Source organism: Babylonia areolata, chromosome 14, assembly GCF_041734735.1.
Source record: "Babylonia areolata isolate BAREFJ2019XMU chromosome 14, ASM4173473v1, whole genome shotgun sequence".
NCBI classification, from domain to species: domain Eukaryota; kingdom Metazoa; phylum Mollusca; class Gastropoda; order Neogastropoda; family Buccinidae; genus Babylonia; species Babylonia areolata.
Window position 1 is genome coordinate 34,354,696 of NC_134889.1, and position 23,672 is coordinate 34,378,367.

The window sequence follows — 23,672 nt, forward strand, 5'->3', positions numbered from 1 at the left end:
ACTGTTACATACATAGTGTCAGCATTGTTCTGGTGCCTCATTTAACTGTTACATACATCGTGTCAGGATTGCTTTAGTGCCTGAGCTGACTGTTGGACGTTAGGACTGCTCTGGTGCCTCAGTTAACTGTTAGGTACGCAGTGTTAGGTTCTGGCCCAACACTCAGCTTTTATCACAGATTGACATAAGTCTACATTTGGGCCAACAGCAAAGTGAGAGCTGTATTATGAATGGTTTCTCCAGTCAATGGGAAATCATTTACAGCTTAGTCTTTTGTGAAGGATTATGACTCTCAAACTAGGAGGCAAAACTGCACTGGCTCTTAGTGCTGCAGCCTTGTGGGCTGGTTGGCCTTTGGGAACCATTCCAACGCTGACTGTCCTAAAACCCTCTTGGCCGAGAGAGTGGTGATGTAACTTGGGCAAGACCCTCTCCACGATAATCAAATTCTAGCCCAAATAGTCAGAACAGCATTTGCCTCCTCTGCTGTTCTGATGGTCATAGTCAGACACGACTATCATATATATATATATATATATATATATATATATATATATATATATATATATATATATATATATATATATATACACAGTGTTAGGATTGTTCCACAGCCAAATCAAATCAAATCAAAAGTGCTTAGAGCTTCACCAACCACTAAAGGTCATTCCCAGCCATTCACTCTTGACCGCATTTTCAGCCATGGTTCTGGAGAAATCGCAAAAAAAAATCAACAGTCAGGCTGGTTACAAAAATCAAATTATGGTTGCTTAAGAGCCTCGCCAACCACTAAGTCAATCTCAAGGCTATCAAAAAGTTAGCATCTACTTATCAGGCTGGTTAAATGACTACTAAAACTTTGTTTGCAACTGGCGACTGTGTTGCAGGGTGCTGAAAAAAAAAGAAAAAAGGGAGCCCCAACCATTGACGGTGGTACTGACCCGCCGCGTTTTCATCGGCAAGGCTGGCGCCATGCCTGAGAACCTCTCCGGAGAGCCGCTGCTGAAGGAGGAGTCAGAGCTGATGTCGGAGAAGACGGAGATGGTGTTGGATCGTGGGTACAGCGGCTGACAGAGCTCCATCTGGTGCTGCTGCCACTGCGCCTCGTAGAAGTTGATGGAGTGGCGCGAGATGGACTCCATGGACAGGGGCTGGGTCAAGGCACCAAAGGTCTCCATGTAGGCGTGGACTGAGAGGGGAAAAAAACGACAAATAACATGTGGTTAGGATGCTGTGCTCTAATGGCATGAAGACATTTGAAAACAAGAGAATGCTGGCCATAGAGGAGAAGCGTGAGCAAAGGAAGCAGGGCTCAACTTCTGTAGACGTTTTCCCTTGCAACACCTGTGAGAAGCGCTGCACATCCAGATTCGGCCTCTTCTCCCATATGAGGACACACACAGACAGATAAGCCTGCCTGCCTACTCATCCGTTGGTCCGAAGGGAGACTCCATCATACAGCCAAATAGCCAGAGTGGAGTGATGGCCTAGAAGTAACGTGTCCGCCTAGGAAGCGAGAGAATCTGAGTGCGCTGGTTCGAATCACGGCATAGACGCCGATATTTTCTCCCCCTCCACTAGACCTTGAGTGGTGGTCTGGACGCTAGTCATTCGGATGAGACGATAAACCGAGGTCCCATGTGCAGCATGCATTTAGCGCACGTAAAAGAACCCATGGCAACAAAAGGGTTGCTCCTGGCAAAATTCTGTAGAAAAATCCACTTCGATAGGAAAAACAAATAAAACTGCACGCAGGAAAAAATACAACAAAAAAAAATGGGTGGCGCTGTAGTGGGGTGAGCAGCCCAAATTTCACACAGAGAAATCTGTTGTGATAAAAAGAAATACAATAGTTTGTGTTTATATAACGCAATAACATGTAATAACATGGCGCAATGATGTATATTCATACGTTGCAATAATGTGTATTTACATAGCAGAATATGTATCTACATGGCGCAAAAATATGTATCCATATAGCTCGACGATATGTATTTACATTGTGCTATGATATGCATTTACATGGCGCAATAACATGTATTTATATAGGGCAATGATATGTCTTTATACAGGGCAATAATATGTATCTATATAGGGCAATGATATGTATTTAGATGGTGCAATGATATGACATGTATTTACAAGGCGTAATGATATGCATTTATACAGTGCAATAATATGTATTTACATGGCACAACATGTTTTTATATGGTGCAATAATAATATTTTTATATCAATATGCATTCATAGAGTGTAGTAATATGCATTTACATGGTGCAGTAATATGTATTTAATATAGCGCAACAATGTGTTTATATAGCGCAATAATGTGTATTTATATGGAGCAATAATGTGTAATTATATAGTGCAATAATATGTATTTATGTAGCACAATGATATGTATTTACATAGCACAATAATATATACTTCAATACTGCAATAATATGTATTCATACAGCAAAATAATATGTATTTATATAGCGCAATAATATGTATTCATATAGCGCAACAATATGCATAATTATAAATTATATAGCACAATAATGTGTATTTACATAGCGCAACAATATGTATTTATGTAGTGCTGAATCTTGAGCAGAGACAAAGCCCCTTCCCACCAGTCATTCACACACATGCAGAACTGCACTGGCTACCCGCTTCTTTCAGAATTCAGTACAAGATTGCCACTACTTGTTATAATGTTATCTCTGGCTCTGCTCCTCCTTATCTCCAGGAACTCCTCCAGATCTATTTTCCGTCTCGGTCTCTGCAGGAGGTCTCGGTCTCTGCATTCCTCCTTGCATTTTTCGCATACCAAACAGGCAAAAGAAACTCCATGGGGAACGTGCTTTCTCTTTCATTGGACCTGTCATCTGGAACAAACTCCCTTATTCTGTCCAACACGCTCACTTTTTGCCCTCATTCAAATCAGCTCTCAAAATTCACCTTTTCCCACAGTTGTTATGATTAGTTTTCCTGCCCTGTGTGTCTGTCTGCGACTGTTGGTGGGTGGAGAGAGGAATGGGGCTTTATTGGCATGAATGCCTGGTGTGTGTGTGTGTGTGTGTGTGTGTGTGTGTGTGTGTGTGTGTGTGTGTGTGTGTGTGTGTGTGTGTGTGTGTGTGACCTTTTTATTTTGTGATGCGTATGGGCAAATGAATGTTATGAAGTGTATCGGCATCAAGGTATGTGTGTGGAATTGTATTTGTTAAAGCTCTGGGCTCTCCGGAGACAGGGCATCCAAATATTCATTATTATTATTATTATTATCATTATTATCATTATTACACGCAGCACTCTGAGCCAAAGGGATGGAAGCCAACCCTCATCAACACAAGCAGACAAAAGGTGTGAGGAGCTGTTTCTCAAAGGGCGAGGTTGAACCCTTTCACCGCCATTTAATTTCAAGTGCAAATTCCCTTGTGCTATAAACACAGAAAATGTGGTGTCTAAGAATTCCTGGGGATTCCCCGTGTGATCTGTAGAAAATATGGCCTTTCTTACCACCAAACATTAAGAGCAGTAGGTTCGTGGATAACAGACCAATGATCTGGTCACCCTTCAGTGACATGGGTCATCTACCTAGCTGCTGCATAAATGCGAGTTTGGCAGTGAAAGGGTTAACCCATTCTATACTGCCTGATGATGTCTTTCTTTATATTCTCTGTACTGGCTGTTTGTTTATGTTACAGGAAAAATATCTATAAAAGAATGCAAGTACATAAAGCTGTGAAATTTTGTGATAATATAAAGAATAGAATGGACTAACATTTGGCAAAGCTTCAAAGCACTCATTTAATTACTGACTGATTTGTATTTTGAAAAAAAAATCTGTGTGTTTCATAACTGACATATAGGGGGTAGGTTTTTCTCATACAGTTACAAGTGTGGTCTTTTGTAACCATAGACACTTCTGAACTGTAGCAATCGAACTGGCAAATGTGTATGCACAGTGGATATCCACTATAGAATCAGTTTGCATTTGGGTTTGAGCCACAGTACTTGCCGAAGTTGATGGAGTCTCCATCTTGTCCAGTGAGCGAGCGAGAAGGGTGACTGTATGCTCAAATGTATTGTATTCAAACAAAGGCATTTTCAGCCACAATGAAAGTACAGGTGCACTTTCAGGTGACTGTAGAACAGAGATGTGCCGTTTAGTTTCGCACAAAACCGTTAACCTATGAACCACAGTAACAAAGCACTGTGCGCGTGAGGTATGCTATAGCGTACCTTAGTACAGAAAGAGTTAACTCACCCCAGACAATGGGTCCCGATCAAGGCCCTGCTGTTGACAACTCTTTCAGACAAAGGAGCCAGATCGGTGCTTCATAACCTTTTGAATTTTTGGAGTGGCACCTCATTTGTCTAATGACGTTATAAGCTAAAAATATCTCAATTGACTTTTCCACTTTCCAATGCAACCAATAAAAGCTAAGTTTGATGATGTGCTCACGAGCAGGAGAGTACTTTTCGAAGTGACTGGCTCAAGTGAACAGTGTGTGTCGACAGTAGCGTCTGAATTTCTTCCCATTCACAAAGCTGACAACTGTTTCAGACGAAGGAGCCCAACTGAGGCTTTATAATGCTCTGAATTCAAATCGTTTCAAGCTCATTGTGCTTTCCTAGATTCATTTACAAGTCATCGGTATGTGCAAATTTCAAACAAAAATTATTGATAGTTTCATCATCTCGATGGAAGATAGCATAAGAAGGGAGAAAGTTTTATATTTTGTCCCCAGCTAACCAATTCCGTTACTGATCAGTCTGGAAAATTTCAGTTCATAACTTCTAATATTTGGTTTTTGGTAATTAAATTTTTTTTAAATTTTTTTTTTTACTAACCATGCAAATGGGCTGTCTGCTGGGAAAATGAGGGGAGAAAAGCGGCAGTGCTAAGTGAGCAAAAGACAACAGCCGCCAGCGACCCCCACAGCAGAAAGAAAGAAACACGGGGACAGCAGGGCCCACATGACCAACACTCACTGTGACGTTTCTTTGGAGGCAGGGGCGGGGGCTTGGGCAGACTCTCCGTGCTGGAGTGCGAGGCGGATGAGAAGGTCTCGGAGCTGGAGTAGGTCTCGTGCAGGGAGCTGGAGGCCCGCTCTTCCGACAGGAAGGAGGCGGCGCTGTGTGGCGCCCTCTGCAGGCCTGGCGGTGGCTGTGAGGAGGAGGAGGAAGAGGAAGCGGCGGTGGCAGAGTTGTAGCGGGTAGAGGACTCCATGGTGCGGCTGATCACCGTTCGGGAAGTCAGCACTGTGGTGGAGGAACAGACCACGGAGGAGGACAGTGAAGAAGAGAACGTCTGGCCGGCCCCGTCGGGCATGTTGTCGTACTGCGACATCAGCCGCTGCAGCGTGCCCTTCTTTGCCGGCAGTGGGGGAGGGATGTCCTCGATGCTGGACGTCAGTCTCTTGATCTCCGAGGTCAGCGCGTTGATCTCTTCGAAGGGCTTCCCCGCTCCACCGCTGCCGCCTCCGCTGTTCCTGCTCTCCAGGCTGGAGGTGATGCGTGTTTCGCTGGAGGTGCGGGTGTAGGTGGAGCTGCTGGACGAGCGACACACCACCACTGAGGACACCCCACCGGAGGACAGCCCCGAAGAGCGGAGGTCCTCCCCGGAGAAGTCCAGGTTGGAGCTGCGGCTGCTGCTGGAGGACGCTGTGGACCCCAGGGTCAGATCCGACCCCGCCAGACCGCCGGGCCCTGTCGGCGTCGTCTGCCCGCTGCCCAGGGACGACCCCAGTGACCCTAGCGAGCTCATCATCTCGTTGTGCGATCGCCGCTTCTGAGGGAGTGGAGGCGGGATGAGGTCGTCGCCGTTGGTGACGTCTGGAGCTCCTCCTCCCTGGTGCTGCTGGAGCAATCTGTTACCATGGAAACAGCATCGGTTTTAGAGACGGACTGTGGGCACAGCTTCCATGCATGGGAAACAACATCATTTCAGAAACTATCACCATTTCTTTCTGAGCAACAAAGAATGTTACTTTCTCTCTTTTTGTTTTCAGCATACAGTCATGAATATAAAGACAGTAAGAGCAAAACAAAGGGGGTAATGACGATACAGAACTCTTGGATTCACACTGTTCACCTGACCTGCAGCAGACAACAGACAATGGCTGCAGGAAACTTTCACAACACATGCACAGGCACACAAATACACACTCACACATACGCTCTCACACACACACACACACACATACACGCATGTCTTCCATGTGCACACAGATGCACACACATATACAAGCTTGCACATGCACAAAAGCATGTATTCATGTACACACGCCCACATCCACATACATGCACCAATAGCATGTACACTTATACACCTACGTAAACACTTACACACATATTATACATACACATGTTTGCTCACAAATGAAAATGGAGCTTAAAAAAACAACAACAAAAAACAACCCAAAAAGAGCTGTTAGTTGTACTTCTGTACAGAAAAACATACACACTGCCAAGCGGAAGGAAGAAGAGACATCTAAAATCAGTGACAGTGGAAAGACGTCAAATGTGGAGTGATGGCCCAGTGGTAAGACACACCTGCCTAGGAAGTGAGAGAATCTGAACACAGGGGATCAAACCTCACACTCTACGCTATCTTCTCCCCCTCCACCAGACCTTGACTCTTGGTCTGGATGCTAGTCATTTGGATCAGACGATGAACTGAGACGTCCCATGCATAGCGTGCAATTTGCGCAAGTAAAAGAACCCACAGCAAAAAGGAGGTTGCCAGGGAAAATCTACTTTGGTTGGAAAATAAATACACGCGCAGACAGAAAAACAACAACAACGAAAAGACAAACAAACAAACAACAACAAAGAAAAAACAACAACCAAAAACAAAACAAAACAAACAAAAAACCCATAGTGCTGAACTGCAGTGGCGTGCTCTCCCAAATTTCACAGACTGGGAAATGTGTTGTGACAAAAAACAATACAATACAATACAACACACAAAAAATCCAAACAAATCGAGAAGACAAAGCTGCTCATAGGACGCCTGCACAAGAAACAAATAACGGAGCAAAACTCCCCCCCCCCCCCCAACCCCCCTCCCACACACACCCGACTCCACTCAAAGAAAAAAAAAACCCAATAACTGATATGGCAGATCACAGTTCATACTAATTCAAATCAGCAGTAAGAACTAAGAGAGAGGAAAAAAAAGAAAGATCAAAACAAAACAAAACAAAAAATCAAACCAGAAAGAAAGGAAGGAAGGCGAATAAGAAAGAAATATACATAAACCAAAAACACACAAAAAGTTGAACAAGTAAGCAGAAAATAATATATTTTAAACTATAAAACTGACAAGCAAGGGAAAAAAAACAAACATAAATGAGGAAAACATACATACCACCACACACATCACACACACAACCACCACCACTACCACCCCCACCACCAACACATCCGCTCACACACAATCACACAAAAAACCACCACCACCACCACCACAAACACACACACACACAATAAAAAAAACAAAAACAAGGAATGAAAGAAGGGACAATGCAAAACACATTAGTGAATACACAAGACATGCTGAAAACTCTCTCTCTCTCTCTCTCTCTCTCTCTATCCGGGAGCAGACTCTGTATCTTTGATAACTTTCCCCCCATCCACCCAACCTACCCTCCTGCCCCAATCCTCAGGCAGAGACCATTGAGTCAAAGCCAACTTTGCACAAATTACTGCCAACTAACTACTGCCAATTTCAGTAACACAACCTACTGCCAACTTTGCACAAACTACTGCCAACTTAAGTAACACAAACTACTAACTTAAGTAACACAAACTACTGCCAACTTAAGTAACACAAACTACTGCCAACTTAAGTAACACAAACTACTGCCAACTTAAGTAACACAAACTACTGCCAACTTTGCACAAACTACTGCCAACATAAGTAACACAAACTACTAACTTAAGTAACACAAACTACTGCCAACTTAAGTAACACAAACTACTGCCAACTTTGCACAAACTACTGCCAACTTAAGTAACACAAACTACTAACTTAAGTAACACAAACTACTGCCAACTTAACACAAACTACTGCCAACTTAAGTAACACAAACTACTGCCAACTTACTGCCAACATAAATAACACAAACTACTGCCAACTTAAGTAACACAAACTACTGCCAACTTACTGCCAACTTCCGAAACACAAACTACTGCCAACTTAAGTAACACAAACTACTGCCAACTTACTGCCAACATAAATAACACAAACTACTGCCAACTTACTGCCAACTTCCGAAACACAAACTACTGCCAACTAAAGTAACACAAACTACTGCCAACTCAAGTAACAGAAACTATTGCCAACTTAAGTAACACAAACTACTGCCAACTTCCATAACACAGACCACTGCCAACTAAAGTAACACAAACTACTGCCAACTCAAGTAACAGAAACTATTGCCAACTTAAGTAACACAAACTACTGCCAACTCAAGTAACAGAAACTACTGCCAACTAAAGTAACTGAAACTACTGCCAACTCAAGTAACAGAAACTATTGCCAACTTAAGTAACACAAACTACTGCCAACTTCCGTAACACAGACCACTGCCAACTAAAGTAACACAAACTACTGCCAACTTTGGTAGCACAAACTACTGCCAACTCAAGAAACACAGACCACTGCCAACTTAAGTAACACAAACTACTGCCAACTTTGGTAGCACAAACTACTGCCAACTCAAGAAACACAGACCACTGCCAACTTAAGTAACACAAACTACTGCAAACTTTGGTAGCAAACTACTGCAAACTTTGGTAGCACAAACTACTACCAACTTAAGTAACACAGACTACTGCAAACTTTGGTAGCACAAACTACTACCAACTTTGGTACACAAACTACAGCCAATTTTGGTAGCAACTTGGCACGAACTAAAGCCTAATTTGACAGTACAAACTATAGCCTTCTTTGGTAGCGCAAACTAGAGCCTGCTTTGGCAGCAGAAACTAAAGACTACTTTGACACATGTTACACATCCGAATATGGCACAAACTAGCACAAACTTTAGTAGCGTAAACTACAACCAATTTTGGTAGCATGGACTAGAACGAACTTTGGTAGCACGAAGTAAGGCGTACTTTGGTAGCACAAACAAGAGCCTACTTTGGCACAAGCAAGAACATATTTAGCAAGTATATGCTGGAACCAACTTTGGTAGCACAAACTCGTCTGTTTTGGTACCACATACAAGGGACTAATTTGACACAAACTAAAACTGACTTTGACAAAAACTAGAACCAACTTTAGTAGCACAAACAAGAACCAACTTTGGGGAAAAAAAAAAAAGCCTGTTTTACAACAAACTACAGCCAACTTTGAACAAGCAGAAGTCAACTTTGGCACAAACTAGTAAGCAAAGACAAGAGCCTACTTTAGCACAAACTAAAACTTATTTTGGCACAAACCAGAATTTGCTTTGGCAGAAGCAACCACCAACTTTGGCACAAAATACAGCCCATTTAAAGAACCAAACAAAGTACAGCCTACTCTTGACAAAAAAAAAAAGAAGCTAATTACGGCACAAGCCACAGCCAACTACAGAGCAAACCTGAGCCCTACTTTGGCATTAACTATTGCTTACTTTGGCACAAGTTACTGCCAACTTTGGCACAAACTGGAGCCCACTATGGCATATGCCAAAGCCCTATTTTAGCACAAAGTATTTGACAAAGACCTCAGCCTACTTTATCACGACTAGTAGGCACAAACTGGAGCCTTCTTTTGCACACACCAGCAGGCACAAACTGGAGCCTACTTTAGCACACACTAGTAGGCACAAACTGGAGCCTACTTCAGCACACACCAGCAGGCACAAACTGGAGCCTACTTTAGCACACACTAGCAGGCATAAACTGGAGCCTACTTTAGCACACACTAGTAGGCATAAACTGGAGCCTACTTCAGCACACACTTGTAGGCACAAACTAGAGCCTACTTTAGCACACACTAGTAGGCACAAACTGCAGCCTACTTTAGCACACACTAGTAGGCACAAACTGGAGCCTACTTCAGCACACACTAGTAGGCACAAACTGGAGCCTACTTTAGCACAAGCTAGTAGGCACAAACTGGAGCCTACTTTAGCACACACTAGTAGGTATAAATTGGAACCTACTTTAGCACAAACTAGTAGGCACAAACTGGAGCCTACTTTAGTACAAACTAGTAGGCACAAACTGGAGCCTACTTTAGCACACACTAGTAGGTATAAATTGGAACCTACTTTAGCACACACTAGTAAGCACAAACTGGAGCCTACTTCAGCACACACTAGTAGGCACAAACTGGAGCCTACTTTAGCACAAGCTAGTAGGCACAAACTGGAGCCTACTTTAACACACACTAGTAGGTATACATTGGAACCTACTTTAGCACAAACTAGTGCACACAAACTGGAGCCTACTTTAGCACAAACTAGTAGGCACAAACTGGAGTCTACTTCAGCAGAAACTAGTAGGCACAAACTGGAGCCTACTTCAGCTCAAACTGGAGCCTACTTTAGCACAAACTAGGAGGCACAAAATGGAACCTACTTTAGCACACACTAGTAGGCACAAAGTGGAGCCTACTTTAGCACAAGCTAGTAGGCACAAACTGGAGCCTACTTTAGCACAAGCTAGTAGGCACAAAATGGAGCCTACTTCATTTGCCAAAATTACAGCCTACTTTGGTACAAGCCACAGCCCATCTTTTGGCACAAAGCCAGGAGCCCCTACTTTGGCACAATGTTGTTGGCAGTGGCTGGGAGGGGAGGCTTTGGGGGAGGAGCACCAGGGTCGGTGTGGTGGTGGTGGTGGTGGTGGAGGGGGTCGTGGTCGAAGGTGAACATGGAGCCGGCACCGCCCCTGCCCCCAGTGGAAGAGGAGGAGGAGGCATTCCTGGCCCCGTCCAGGTTGTCGTAGTTACCGCCCAGTTCGCTGGTCTGCACCAGGATCTCCTGTTCCCGCGGGGTCAGCGGAATGTCCGGCAGTGACACGCGTCGGATGCTGAGCGACCCCCAAGCCCCCAAAGCCAGGTCAAGGTCAAGGTCAGGTCAGGTTGTGGCAGTGGTGAAGGAATAAAAGGAAACCAAGAAGCCGAGGTAAGCAGGGGTGCTGGGGTGAAGAGAGGGTAGGAGAGGTATGCAAAGGAGAGTGAGGTGTGGGGGTGGGTGTCTAAAAGGGAAACAACAGTGATACTACCTTTTTCTCTCTCTCTCTTTTTTTTTTTTTTTCGCTGTTTTTTTGTTTTTATATACACTGGGGATGATGATAAAAAAATTTTAAAAATCTTCTTGCAGGTGGAAAAGGGTTGGAGAAGGGAAATAATATAAATACACATGTATAATATGTACAAGTACGGAAAGAAGCAGTAAAAATCACCCACACAATCATCCTAGTGATCACTGCACTCGACGGTCACAATTACGTACAATCCAAATGATTGAAAAAATCCATTTGTTTTGCAAGAGCTGACTCGACTAAAATTACTATTTCACAAAACACACAGACATGAAATAAACACAACCGCTAACACAGAAGCTTTTTTTTTTTTTTTTTTTTTTACAAGGCAAGGGCAGCACTATCATCAAGGATAAAAAATCTGCCAACAGCTATTAAGTAACACAGCGACTAGAAATATTCACAAGGCAGGGTGATATTATCACCCAGGAAATAACATCTACCACCAGTAGTAGCAGCTGCACAGTGCAGTTACTTAACTTCTTGTATACAGTATTAAAAAAACAAGACATCATTCAAACATTAACTCATTCTACCCCACAGCTGAAAGTCTGCTACAACTCCCCTGACCCAGCACTACACGAGACCAACCACTGCAGAAGAAAGCAATGTGATTCGCTGAAACGGCCAAAATAGTTGGAGAACTGTTGATTTCACTGGTCAAACAAAATTCGCTTTCACTCTTCCGGAATCCATAAACAGTTCAGTTGATGAGAATGCCAGATGTACACAAGCAACAATACTCATACCTGGTCCACAGGGGAAGTCAATCATGGTACAAGTCAACTGGCACCTGGAGCACAATGGGTTAATGCATAAAGAGAGGGGTGAAAGGAGGTCATGTCAACCCAGTGAAGGAGGGGGAGGGAAGTCAATCATGGTACAAGTCAACTGGCACCTGGAGCACAATGGGTTAATGCATAAAGAGAGGGGTGAAAGGAGGTCATGTCAACCCAGTGAAGGAGGGGGAGGGAGTCAGAGGGAGGGAGAGAAGGGATGTGAGGGTGAGGAAGGGAAGGGGAGGGAGGGAGGGAGATAAGGGATGTGAGGGTGAGGAAGGGAAGGGGTGAAGGGGGGAAGGGGAGGGAGAGAAGGGATGTGAGGGGGAGGAAGGGAAGGGGTGAAGGAGGGGGAAGGGGAGGGAGAGAAGGGATGTGAGGGTGAGGAAGGGAAGGGGTGAAGGGGGGGGAAGGGGAGGGAGAGAAGGAATCTGAGGGTGAGGAAGGGAAGGGGTGAAGGAGGGGAAGGGGAGGGAGAGAAGGAATCTGAGGGTGAGGAAGGGAAGGGGAGGGAGGGAGGGAGAGAAGGGATGTGAAGGGGAGGGAGGGAGGGAGAGAAGGGATGTGAGGGTGAGGAAGGGAAGGGGTGAAGGAGGGGGAGGAAGGGGAGGGAGAGAAGGGATGTGAGGGTGAGGAAGGGAAGGGGTGAAGGGGGGGGAGGGAGGGAGGGAGGGAGAGAAGGGATGTGAGGGTGAGGAAGGGAAGGGGTGAAGGGGGGGGGAGGGAGGGAGGGAGAGAAGGGATGTGAGGGTGAGGAAGGGAAGGGGTGAAGGGGGGGGAGGGAGGGAGGGAGGGAGAGAAGGGATGTGAGGGTGAGGAAGGGAAGGGGTGAAGAGGGGGAGGGGAGGGAGAGAAGGGATGTGAGGGTGAGGAAGGGAAGGGGTGAAGGGGGGGGGGAAGGGGAGGGAGGGAGAGAAGGGATGTGAGGGTGAGGAAGGGAAGGGGTGAAGGGGGGGGGGAGGGGAGGGACGGAGAGAAGGGATGTGAGGGTGAGGAAGGGAAGGGGTGAAGGGGGGGAGGGAGGGAGGGAGGGAGAGAAGGGATGTGAGGGTGAGGAAGGGAAGGGGTGAAGGGGGGGGGGGAAGGGGAGGGAGGGAGAGAAGGGATGTGAGGGTGAGGAAGGGAAGGGGTGAAGAGGGGGAGGGAGGGAGAGAAGGGATGTGAGGGTGAGGAAGGGAAGGGGTGAAGGGGGGGGGGTGAAGGGGGGGGGAAGGGGAGGGAGGGAGAGAAGGGATGTGAGGGTGAGGAAGGGAAGGGGTGAAGGGGGGGGGGGAAGGGGAGGGAGGGAGAGAAGGGATGTGAGGGTGAGGAAGGGAAGGGGTGAAGGAGGGGGGGAAGGGAAGGGGTGAAGGGGGGGGGGGGAAGGGGAGGGACGGAGAGAAGGGATGTGAGGGTGAGGAAGGGAAGGGGGTGAAGGGGGGGGGGGGAAGGGGAGGGAGGGAGAGAAGGGATGTGAGGGTGAGGAAGGGAAGGGGTGAAGGAGGGGGGAAGGGGAGGGACGGAGAGAAGGGATGTGAGGGTGAGGAAGGGAAGGGGTGAAGGAGGGGGGAAGGGGAGGGACGGAGAGAAGGGATGTGAGGGTGAGGAAGGGAAGGGGTGAAGGGGGGGAAGGGGAGGGAGGGAGAGAGGATGTGAGGGTGAGGAAGGGAAGGGGGAAGGGGGGGGAGGGAGGAGAGAGGGATGTGAGGGTGAGGAAGGGAAGGGGGAAGGGGGGGAGGGAGGGAGAGGGAGGAAGGAGGGAGGGGAGGGGGGAGAAGGGGTGGGGGAAAGGGGGGGGGAGGGGAGGTGAGGGGAAGGGATGTGAGGTGAGGAAGGGAAGGGGTGAAGGAGGGGAGGAGGGAGGAGGGATGTAGGGAGAGGGAGGGGTGAGGGGAGGAGGAGAAGGGATGTGAGGGTGAGGAAGGAAGGGGGGGAAGGAAGGGGAGGGGGGAGGGAGGGAGAGAAGGGATGTGAGGGTGAGAGGAAGGGGGGTGAAAGGGGGGTGAAGGGGGGGGAGGGAGGGAGAGAGGGATGTGAGGGTGAGGAAGGGAAGGGGAAGGGGGGGGAAGGGGGGGAGGGAGGAAGGGATGTGAGGGTGGAGGAAGGGAAGGGGGGAAGGGGGGGGAAGGGGATGGAGGGAGGGAGAGAAGGGATGTGAGGGTGAGGAAGGGAAGGGGTGAAGGAGGGGGAGGGAGGGAGGGAGAGAAGGGATGTGAGGGTGAGGAAGGGAAGGGGTGAAGGAGGGGGGGGGAGGGAGGGAGAGAAGGGATGTGAGGGTGAGGAAGGGAAGGGGTGAAGGGGGGGGGGGAAGGGGAGGGAGGGAGAGAAGGGATGTGAGGGTGAGGAAGGGAAGGGGTGAAGGAGGGGGGGGAAGGGGAGGGAGGGAGAGAAGGGATGTGAGGGTGAGGAAGGGAAGGGGTGAAGAGGGGGGAAGGGGAGGGAGGGAGAGAAGGGATGTGAGGGTGAGGAAGGGAAGGGATGTGAGGGTGAGGAAGGGAAGGGGTGAAGGGGGGGGAGGGAGGGAGAGAAGGGATGTGAGGGTGAGGAAGGGAAGGGGTGAAGGAGGCAGAGAGGTGGGGGGAGGACTCACCCGTCATGAGGGGGGGCCAGGTGGGGCCCCTGCCCAATGGAGGAGGAGGAGGAGGAGGAGGCAGGGGGGGACTTGGGCGTGGTGGCCTTGTGGTTGGTCATCTTGTCCAGCCACAGCTCGCTCAGCTCCTGCACACACACACACACACACACACACACACACACACACACACACTGTCAGACATGTATGTATATACACACATACACACACACACATACACACACGCACACACACACACACGGCCACCAAGCACGCACACACACACACACACACACACACACATACACTCACACAAACATGCACTGTCTCGTTTGCCAAACTCCTCTCATACTGCCTCACCACCAGCGCATCCTATTTTTTTACCTCCCCTGACCCCAAAGATCTCTGCGACCTTGACCTCACAGCTCCCCATGGCTTTGATCCCTGTCATCTGCATACCCTCTGACCTATGAACATGTTCTTGCTCTTGTGATCATCATCACTGTTACCATGTTCTCCTTGGTCTACAAACATCTCCACAACTTACAAACCCCCCCACGCCCTACCACACCCTCCCCCGATAAAAAATAGAACCAAGACCCACTTACCACGCCCACACAGTCACTCTTGTCCTCGATTGAATTTTTCTAAAAATCTTGATTAAATGATGATCTTTTTAGTTTTGCTATCATTCATTTATTTATTCATCTATATATACACACACTCCCCCCATTGTCCAGCCCCCTCCTCCCAAAACACACACATCCTTATACGCATATACATATATGCACACATACACATCATGCACACACACATACAGTAACACAGAGACAGGAATCATCGTCCTCACCTTGATGCCTGCGGACAGGGTGTCGATGATGTCTCTGGCGTTGTCCTTGTTGAAGGCGTCCTGGGGGGCCACCAGCAGGCTGTCCGTCCAGTGGATGAACCGTGCCAGGCTCTGGCACACCTTGGACTGGCATGACACCAGGGCCGTGCTGCAACATGCGCGCACACAGACGCACACACACGCACACAGCACACACACACACGCACACAGCACACACACACACGCACACACACACAGACGCACACACAGCACACCACACACACACACAGATGCACACACACACACACAGCACACACATACACAAAAGATTAATAAATATCAACTCTCGTAACAGGACTTAAAAATAATCAGCTCTATTAACAGGGATTTTTCACAAAAAAGACAATTATCTGATCTGGTAACAGGGCTTAAAAAAAAAAAAAAAAAAAAAAAAAAAAAAAAAAAAAGGTCAAATATCTGCTCTGGTACCACGGCTTTCCACACAAATAAATGACAAATATCTCTGGTGACTGAACTTTCAGCAACAACAACAAGAAGAGACAAAGATCAGCACTGGTAACAGGGCTTCCACACAGAATAAAGAAAAAGAACAAGACAAATATCTCCTCTGGTACCTGGGCTTTCCACAAAAAAAAAAAAAGAAAAGAAAAAGAAAAGAAAACACGTACAAAAATGACAAATATCAGCTCTGGTAACAGGGCTTCCCACAAAAAAAACAAAAAACCTAACTATATCAGCTCCTGTAAATTCTATAAAAAAAAATTTTAAAAAAGAAAGAAAAAAAAGACATATTATGAACTTTTGCGACTTGCCCCCTCACCCTCTCACCCCCCCAAAAAAAAGAAAGAAAAAAAAGAGAGGAAAAATATTAACTTTTCTAACTGCCCCAAAAAGGACAAATGTGAGCTTCTGCAAATGTAAAAAAAAAAGAAAAAGAAAAAAAAAAAAAACAAAGAAGAGACGAATGTGAGCTCTTGCAGTTACCAATAAAAAGGACAAATATATATCAGTTCTTGTAACAAGGTCTTCCTACAACAGCAGCAACACTTACATCACTACCAACAATAACACCACCACCACCACCACCACATCACCATAACAACAGCACCATCATGATCACCAACACCAACACCCAGTCAGACAACATACTGCCCAACACACACACACACACATGCGTACAAGCATGCACACACATACACACGCATGCACACACACTTACACACACCCACATGCGCACAGTGACACACCCACACATCCACCCACGCACGTACACGACACATGTACACACACACACAACACACTCACACAAACATACACATGTATATACACACACACTCACACACACACACCCTTCTCGCACACACCCACACCCACAGTGACACACACGACACCCCCCCATACCCCCAACCATACCTGTCCTCCCCAACACCCACACAGTGACACCAACACGACACCCACAGTGACACACACGACACCCCCCCCATACCCCCAACTATACCTGTCCTCCCCAACACCCACACAGTGACACCGACACGACACCCACATCCACAGTAACACACGACACCCCCCCCCCTTTCACCCCCCTGCCCCCCCCCCTCCCCTCCCCCACACAACCATACCTGTCCTCCCCAACCCCCCAACACCCACACACAGTGACACCCACACGACACCCACACCCACAGTGACAAACACGCCTCCCACCCCCCCGAAGCCCCCCACCATAACACACACACACACACACACAACCATACCCGTCCCGCCCAACCTTCCCCCCCACCCACCACCCCAACATGCACACACGCACACACACACACACACACACATACAACCATACCCGTCCCGCCCAACCTTCCCCCCCCACCCACCACCCCAACATGCACACACGCACACACACACACACACACACATACAACCATACCCGTCCCGCCCAACCTTCCCCCCCACCCACCACCCCAACATGCACACACGCACACACACACACACACACACATACAACCATACCCGTCCCGCCCAACCTTCCCCCCCACCCACCACCCCAACATGCACACACACACACACACGCACATACACACACACACACACACACACACACACACACACAACCATACCCGTCCCGCCCAACCTTCCCCCCACCCACCACCCCAACATGCACACACACACACACACACACACACACACACACACACACACACACAACCATACCCGTCCCGCCCAACCTTCCCCCCACCCACCACCCCAACATGCACACACACACACACACACACACACACACACACACACACACACACACACAACCATACCCGTCCCGCCCAACCTTCCCCCCACCCACCACCCCAACATGCACACACACACACACACACACACACACACACACACACACACACACAACCATACCCGTCCCGCCCAACCTTCCCCCCACCCACCACCCCAACATGCACACACACACACACACACACACACACACACACACACACACACAACCATACCCGTCCCGCCCAACCTTCCCCCCACCCACCACCCCAACATGCACACACACACACACACACACACACACACACACACACACACACAACCATACCCGTCCCGCCCAACCTTCCCCCCACCCACCATCCCAACATGCACACACACACACACACACACACACACACACACACAACCATACCCGTCCCGCCCAACCTTCCCCCCACCCACCACCCCAACATGCACACACACACACACACACACACACACACACACACACACACACACACAACCATACCCGTCCCGCCCAACCTTCCCCCCACCCACCACCCCAACATGCACACACACACACACACACACACACACACACACACAACCATACCCGTCCCGCCCAACCTTCCCCCCACCCACCACCCCAACATGCACACACACACACACACACACACACACACACACACACACACACACACAACCATACCCATCCTGCCCAACCTTTCCCCACCCACCACCCCAACACACACACACACACACACACGCACACACATGTTCTCTCTCTCTCACACACACCTGTCGGAGGCGGCGGGTGTGTTGCGCAGCGTGTTGAAGACGTTCATGACGGTGTCCAGGATGAGGGTGGCCGAGTGGGGCAGGATCTCCAGCTTCTCCTGCTGCACCACCGCCCGGATGTAGGTCAGGGTTCGGTTCACCTCCTCCACCTCCGCCTGCAGCCGCTCCGTCTCCTGAAACACACACACACACACACTGGTCAGAGGTTTCTTAATACATCACTGGTGGTTTGTGGACCCTGTTAAGCGCGTTGGGTTACGCTGCTGGTCAGGCATCTGCTTGGCAGATGTGGTGTAGCGTATATGGATTTGTCCGAAGAGCCCCACACATTTCTTTGTTGTTGTTGTTTTGTTATCCTATTGAAGCAGATTTTTCTACAGAATTTTGCGATGGACAACGCTTTTGTTGCTGTGGGTTCTTTTACATGTACTAACTGCATGCTGCACATGGGACCTCGGTTTATCGTCTCATCTGAATGACTAAACTGCTGTCTGCTAAAAACTGACATTCAGAGGTTCAGCATCATTGGTGAGTTTAGTCCTGAACTAAATCCCTGTCTGCTGAATGCAGAGCTTCAGTGTCATTGGTGAGTTTAGTCCTGAACTAAATCCCTGTCTACTGAATGCAGAGCTTCAGAGGTTCAGTGTCGTTGGTGAGTTTAGTCCTGAACTAAATCCCTGTCTGCTGAATGCAGAGCTTCAGAGGTTCAGTGTCGTTGGTGAGTTTAGTCCTGAACTAAATCCCTGTCTGCTGAATGCAGAGCTTCAGAGGTTCAGTGTCGTTGGTGAGTTTAGTTCTGAACTAAATCCCTGTCTACTGAATGCAGAGCTTCAGAGGTTCAGTGTCGTTGGTGAGTTTAGTTCTGAACTAAATCCCTGTCTACTGAATGCAGAGCTTCAGAGGTTCAGTGTCGTTGGTGAGTTTAGTTCTGAACTAAATCACTGTCTACTGAACGCAGAGCTTCAGAGGTTCAGTGTCGTTGGTGAGTTTAGTCCTGAACTAGACTACTGCCTCCTGATAGCAGAGGTTCAGTGTTTTTTGGTGACTTGGCCCTGAACAAAACTGCTATGTATCCTGATCAGACACAAAGGCTTCATGTCACTGGTATGTTTTGGCCCTGAACTAAACTACCATGTTTCCTGAACACACTCAGTCAAATGCTCAGCGTCACCGGTGGGTTTAGCCCTGAACTGAACTACCATGTTTCCTGAACACACTCAGTCAAATGCTCAGCGTCACCGGTGGGTTTAGCCCTGAACTAAACTACCATGTTTCCTGAACACACTCAGTCAAATGCTCAGCGTCACCGGTGGGTTTAGCCCTGAACTAAACTACCATGTTTCCTGAACACACTCAGTCAAATGCTCAGCGTCACCGGTGGGTTTAGCCCTGAACTAAACTACCATGTTTCCTGAACACACTCAGTCAAATGCTCAGCGTCACCGGTGGGTTTAGCCCTGAACTAAACTACCATGTTTCCTGAACACACTCAGTCAAATGCTCAGCGTCACTGGTGGGTTTAGCCCTGAATTAACTGCCACGTTTCCTGAAACCACGCAGTCAGTGGAGTGATGGCCTAGAGGTAACGCGTCCACCTAGGAACCGAGGGAATCTGAGCGTGCTGTTTTGAATCATGGCTCAGCCACCAATATTTTCTGCCCCTCCACTATACCCTGAGTGGTGGTCTGGACGCTAGTCATTCGGAAGAGATGATAAACTGAGGTCCCGTGTGCAGCATGCACTTAGTGCACGTAAAAGAATCCACAGCAACAAAAGGGTTGTTCCTGTCAAAATTCTGTAGAAAAATCCACTTCAATAGGAAATACAAATAAAACTGCATGCAGGAAAAAATACCAAATAAATGGGTGGCGCTGTAGTGTAGCAGCCCAAAATTTCACACAGAGAAATATGTTGTGATAAAAAAAGAATTAAAACAATACAATACAATGCAATGCAATACAACACAAATCTGTTGTGATAAAAAGAAATACAAATACAATACAAGTACAGTGGTTTCATCCCATAGGATGTTCTGAACCAGAACTAAAACACTGCATCTCCTGAAAACAGTCAGACGTTTCATCCCATAGGATGTTCTGAACCAGAACTAAAACACTGCATCTCCTGAAAACAGTCAGACGTTTCATCCCATAGGATGTTCTGAACCAGAACTAAAACACTGCATCTCCTGAAAACAGTCAGACATTTCATCCCATAGGATGTTCTGAACCAGAACTAAAACACTGCATCTCCTGAAAACAGTCAGACATTTCATCCCATAGGATGTTCTGAACCAGAACTAAAACACTGCATCTCCTGAAAACAGTCAGACATTTCATCCCATAGGATGTTCTGAACCAGAACTAAAACACTACATCTCCTGAAAACAGTCAGACGTTTCATCCCATAGGATGTTCTGAACCAGAACTAAAACACTGCATCTCCTGAAAACAGTCAGACATTTCATCCCATAGGATGTTCTGAACCAGAACTAAAACACTGCATCTCCTGAAAACAGTCAGACATTTCATCCCATAGGATGTTCTGAACCAGAACTAAAACACTACATCTCCTGAAAACAGTCAGACATTTCATCCCATAGGATGTTCTGAACCAGAACTAAAACACTGCATCTCCTGAAAACAGTCAGACATTTCATCCCATAGGATGTTCTGAACCAGAACTAAAACACTGCATCTCCTGAAAACAGTCAGACATTTCATCCCATAGGATGTTCTGAACCAGAACTAAAACACTGCATCTCCTGAAAACAGTCAGACATTTCATCCCATAGGATGTTCTGAACCAGAACTAAAACACTACATCTCCTGAAAACAGTCAGACATTTCATCCCATAGGATGTTCTGAACCAGAACTAAAACACTACATCTCCTGAAACAACCCGTCAGACGTTTCAATCCCATAGGATGTTCTGAACCAGAACTAAAAAACATGATCTCCCTGAAAACGTCAGACGTTTCATCCCCTAGGAATGTTCTGAACAGAACTAAAACACTGCTTCTCCTGAAAACAGTCAGACGTTTCATCCCATAGGTGTTCGAAACCAGAACTAAAACCTGTCATGCTTCCTGAAAACAGTCAGACATTTCATCCCATTGGATGTTACTGAACCAGAACTAAAACACTACATCTCCTCGAAAACACCACACCAGTTCAGACAATTTTATCATAGGTTGTTCTGAACCAGAACTTAAAACACTACATCTCCTGAAACAGTCAGTACGTTTCATCCCATAGGATTGGTCTGAACCAGAACTAAAACACTGCATCCTCCTGAAAACCAGGTCAGACATTCATCCCATGAGGATGTGGTTCTGAACCGAGAACTAAAACACTACATCTCCTGAAAACAGTCAGACATTTCATCCCATAGGATGTTCTGAACCAGAACTAAAAACACTACATCTCCTGAAAACAGTCAGACGTTTCATCCCATAGGATGTTCTGAACCAGAACTAAAACACTGCATCTCCTGAAAACAGTCAGACGTTTCATCCCATAGGATGTTCTGAACCAGAACTAAAACACTGCATCTCCTGAAAACAGTCAGACGTTTCATCCCATAGGATGTTCTGAACCAGAACTAAAACACTGCATCTCCTGAAAACAGTCAGACATTTCATCCCATAGGATGTTCTGAACCAGAACTAAAACACTGCATCTCCTGAAAACAGTCAGACATTTCATCCCATAGGATGTTCTGAACCAGAACTAAAACACTGCATCTCCTGAAAACAGTCAGACATTTCATCCCATAGGATGTTCTGAACCAGAACTAAAACACTGCATCTCCTGAAAACAGTCAGACATTTCATCCCATAGGATGTTCTGAACCAGAACTAAAACACTACATCTCCTGAAAACAGTCAGACATTTCATCCCATAGGATGTTCTGAACCAGAACTAAAACACTACATCTCCTGAAAACAGTCAGACATTTCATCCCATAGGATGTTCTGAACCAGAACTAAAACACTGCATCTCCTGAAAACAGTCAGACATTTCATCCCATAGGATGTTCTGAACCAGAACTAAAACACTGCATCTCCTGAAAACAGTCAGACATTTCATCCCATAGGATGTTCTGAACCAGAACTAAAACACTGCATCTCCTGAAAACAGTCAGACGTTTCATCCCATAGGATGTTCTGAACCAGAACTAAAACACTGCATCTCCTGAAAACAGTCAGACATTTCATCCCATAGGATGTTCTGAACCAGAACTAAAACACTACATCTCCTGAAAACAGTCAGACATTTCATCCCATAGGATGTTCTGAACCAGAACTAAAACACTGCATCTCCTGAAAACAGTCAGACGTTTCATCCCATAGGATGTTCTGAACCAGAACTAAAACACTGCATCTCCTGAAAACAGTCAGACATTTCATCCCATAGGATGTTCTGAACCAGAACTAAAACACTACATCTCCGGGAAAACAGTCAGACATTTCATCCCATAGGATGTTCTGAACCAGAACTAAAACACTACATCTCCGGGAAAACAACCAAGCAGAGGTTCAAAGTCATGAGCACTCACACACAAACAGCAGAGCTGAGTACTGCTGTTGTCTTTCATTGCTGAGTGGCTTCACCGTGATCAGTTTGGCCAGAAAAAAAACTGGAGGTGGCTACAACTGTATGTGTTGGGATATAGCCAATCAGCAGTGTAATGGTAATGTCATCAAACATGGAAAATAAGAATGATGCAGAAAAAAATAAGGAAAAGAAAAGACAAGAAAAGTGGGGAAGTGTTGTTCACTCTGTCCTGAGGGAAGTGAGGGGGGTGGGGCAATAGAAACCAATGTGTAGAACAGTCTGTCCAGTGTGCTGTATCCCCCGCATGCATTCTGCAGCCAGGGCTCACTCCCAACATTCCACATCCTCCCACCCATCCCACCCCCACACACCTTCACCTCCTTCATCCTGCTCCACAGCCCTCCACCACCTTGTCTCACTGCACACACCCTATACACACACACACACCCTACACACACACACACAGACATACACACACACACACACACACACACACAGAGGCAGAGAGACAGAAATACAGAGAACAGAGAGCGAGAAAGAAATAGGTACACAAAGAGACAGATAGATAGAGAGACAGAGAGACAGGGATACCGAGAACACAGACAATAATTATGTACACAGAGAGACAGAGAGACAGGGATACCGAGAA

The 23,672-nt window shown here is 47.0% G+C and overlaps 1 protein-coding gene across 8 annotated transcripts in view; it reads right to left on the bottom strand.

The window, feature by feature from the left end:
- The window catches only part of LOC143290006 (uncharacterized), a 219,724-nt gene that overhangs the window by 42,118 nt on the left and 153,934 nt on the right, over positions 1 to 23,672 (bottom strand). For 7 of the 8 annotated variants that reach the window (XM_076599315.1, XM_076599314.1, XM_076599316.1 and 4 more), the window contains 6 exons: positions 18,464 to 18,636; positions 15,437 to 15,584; positions 14,608 to 14,735; positions 10,756 to 11,025; positions 4,984 to 5,861; positions 942 to 1,189 (listed from right to left, as the gene is read on the bottom strand). In XM_076599315.1, the coding sequence (XP_076455430.1) occupies positions 942 to 1,189; positions 4,984 to 5,861; positions 10,756 to 11,025; positions 14,608 to 14,735; positions 15,437 to 15,584; positions 18,464 to 18,636 (1,845 nt within the window). The remainder of the gene's footprint in view (positions 1 to 941; positions 1,190 to 4,983; positions 5,862 to 10,755; positions 11,026 to 14,607; positions 14,736 to 15,436; positions 15,585 to 18,463; positions 18,637 to 23,672) is intronic. The other variant, XM_076599320.1, reaches the window with a different exon arrangement.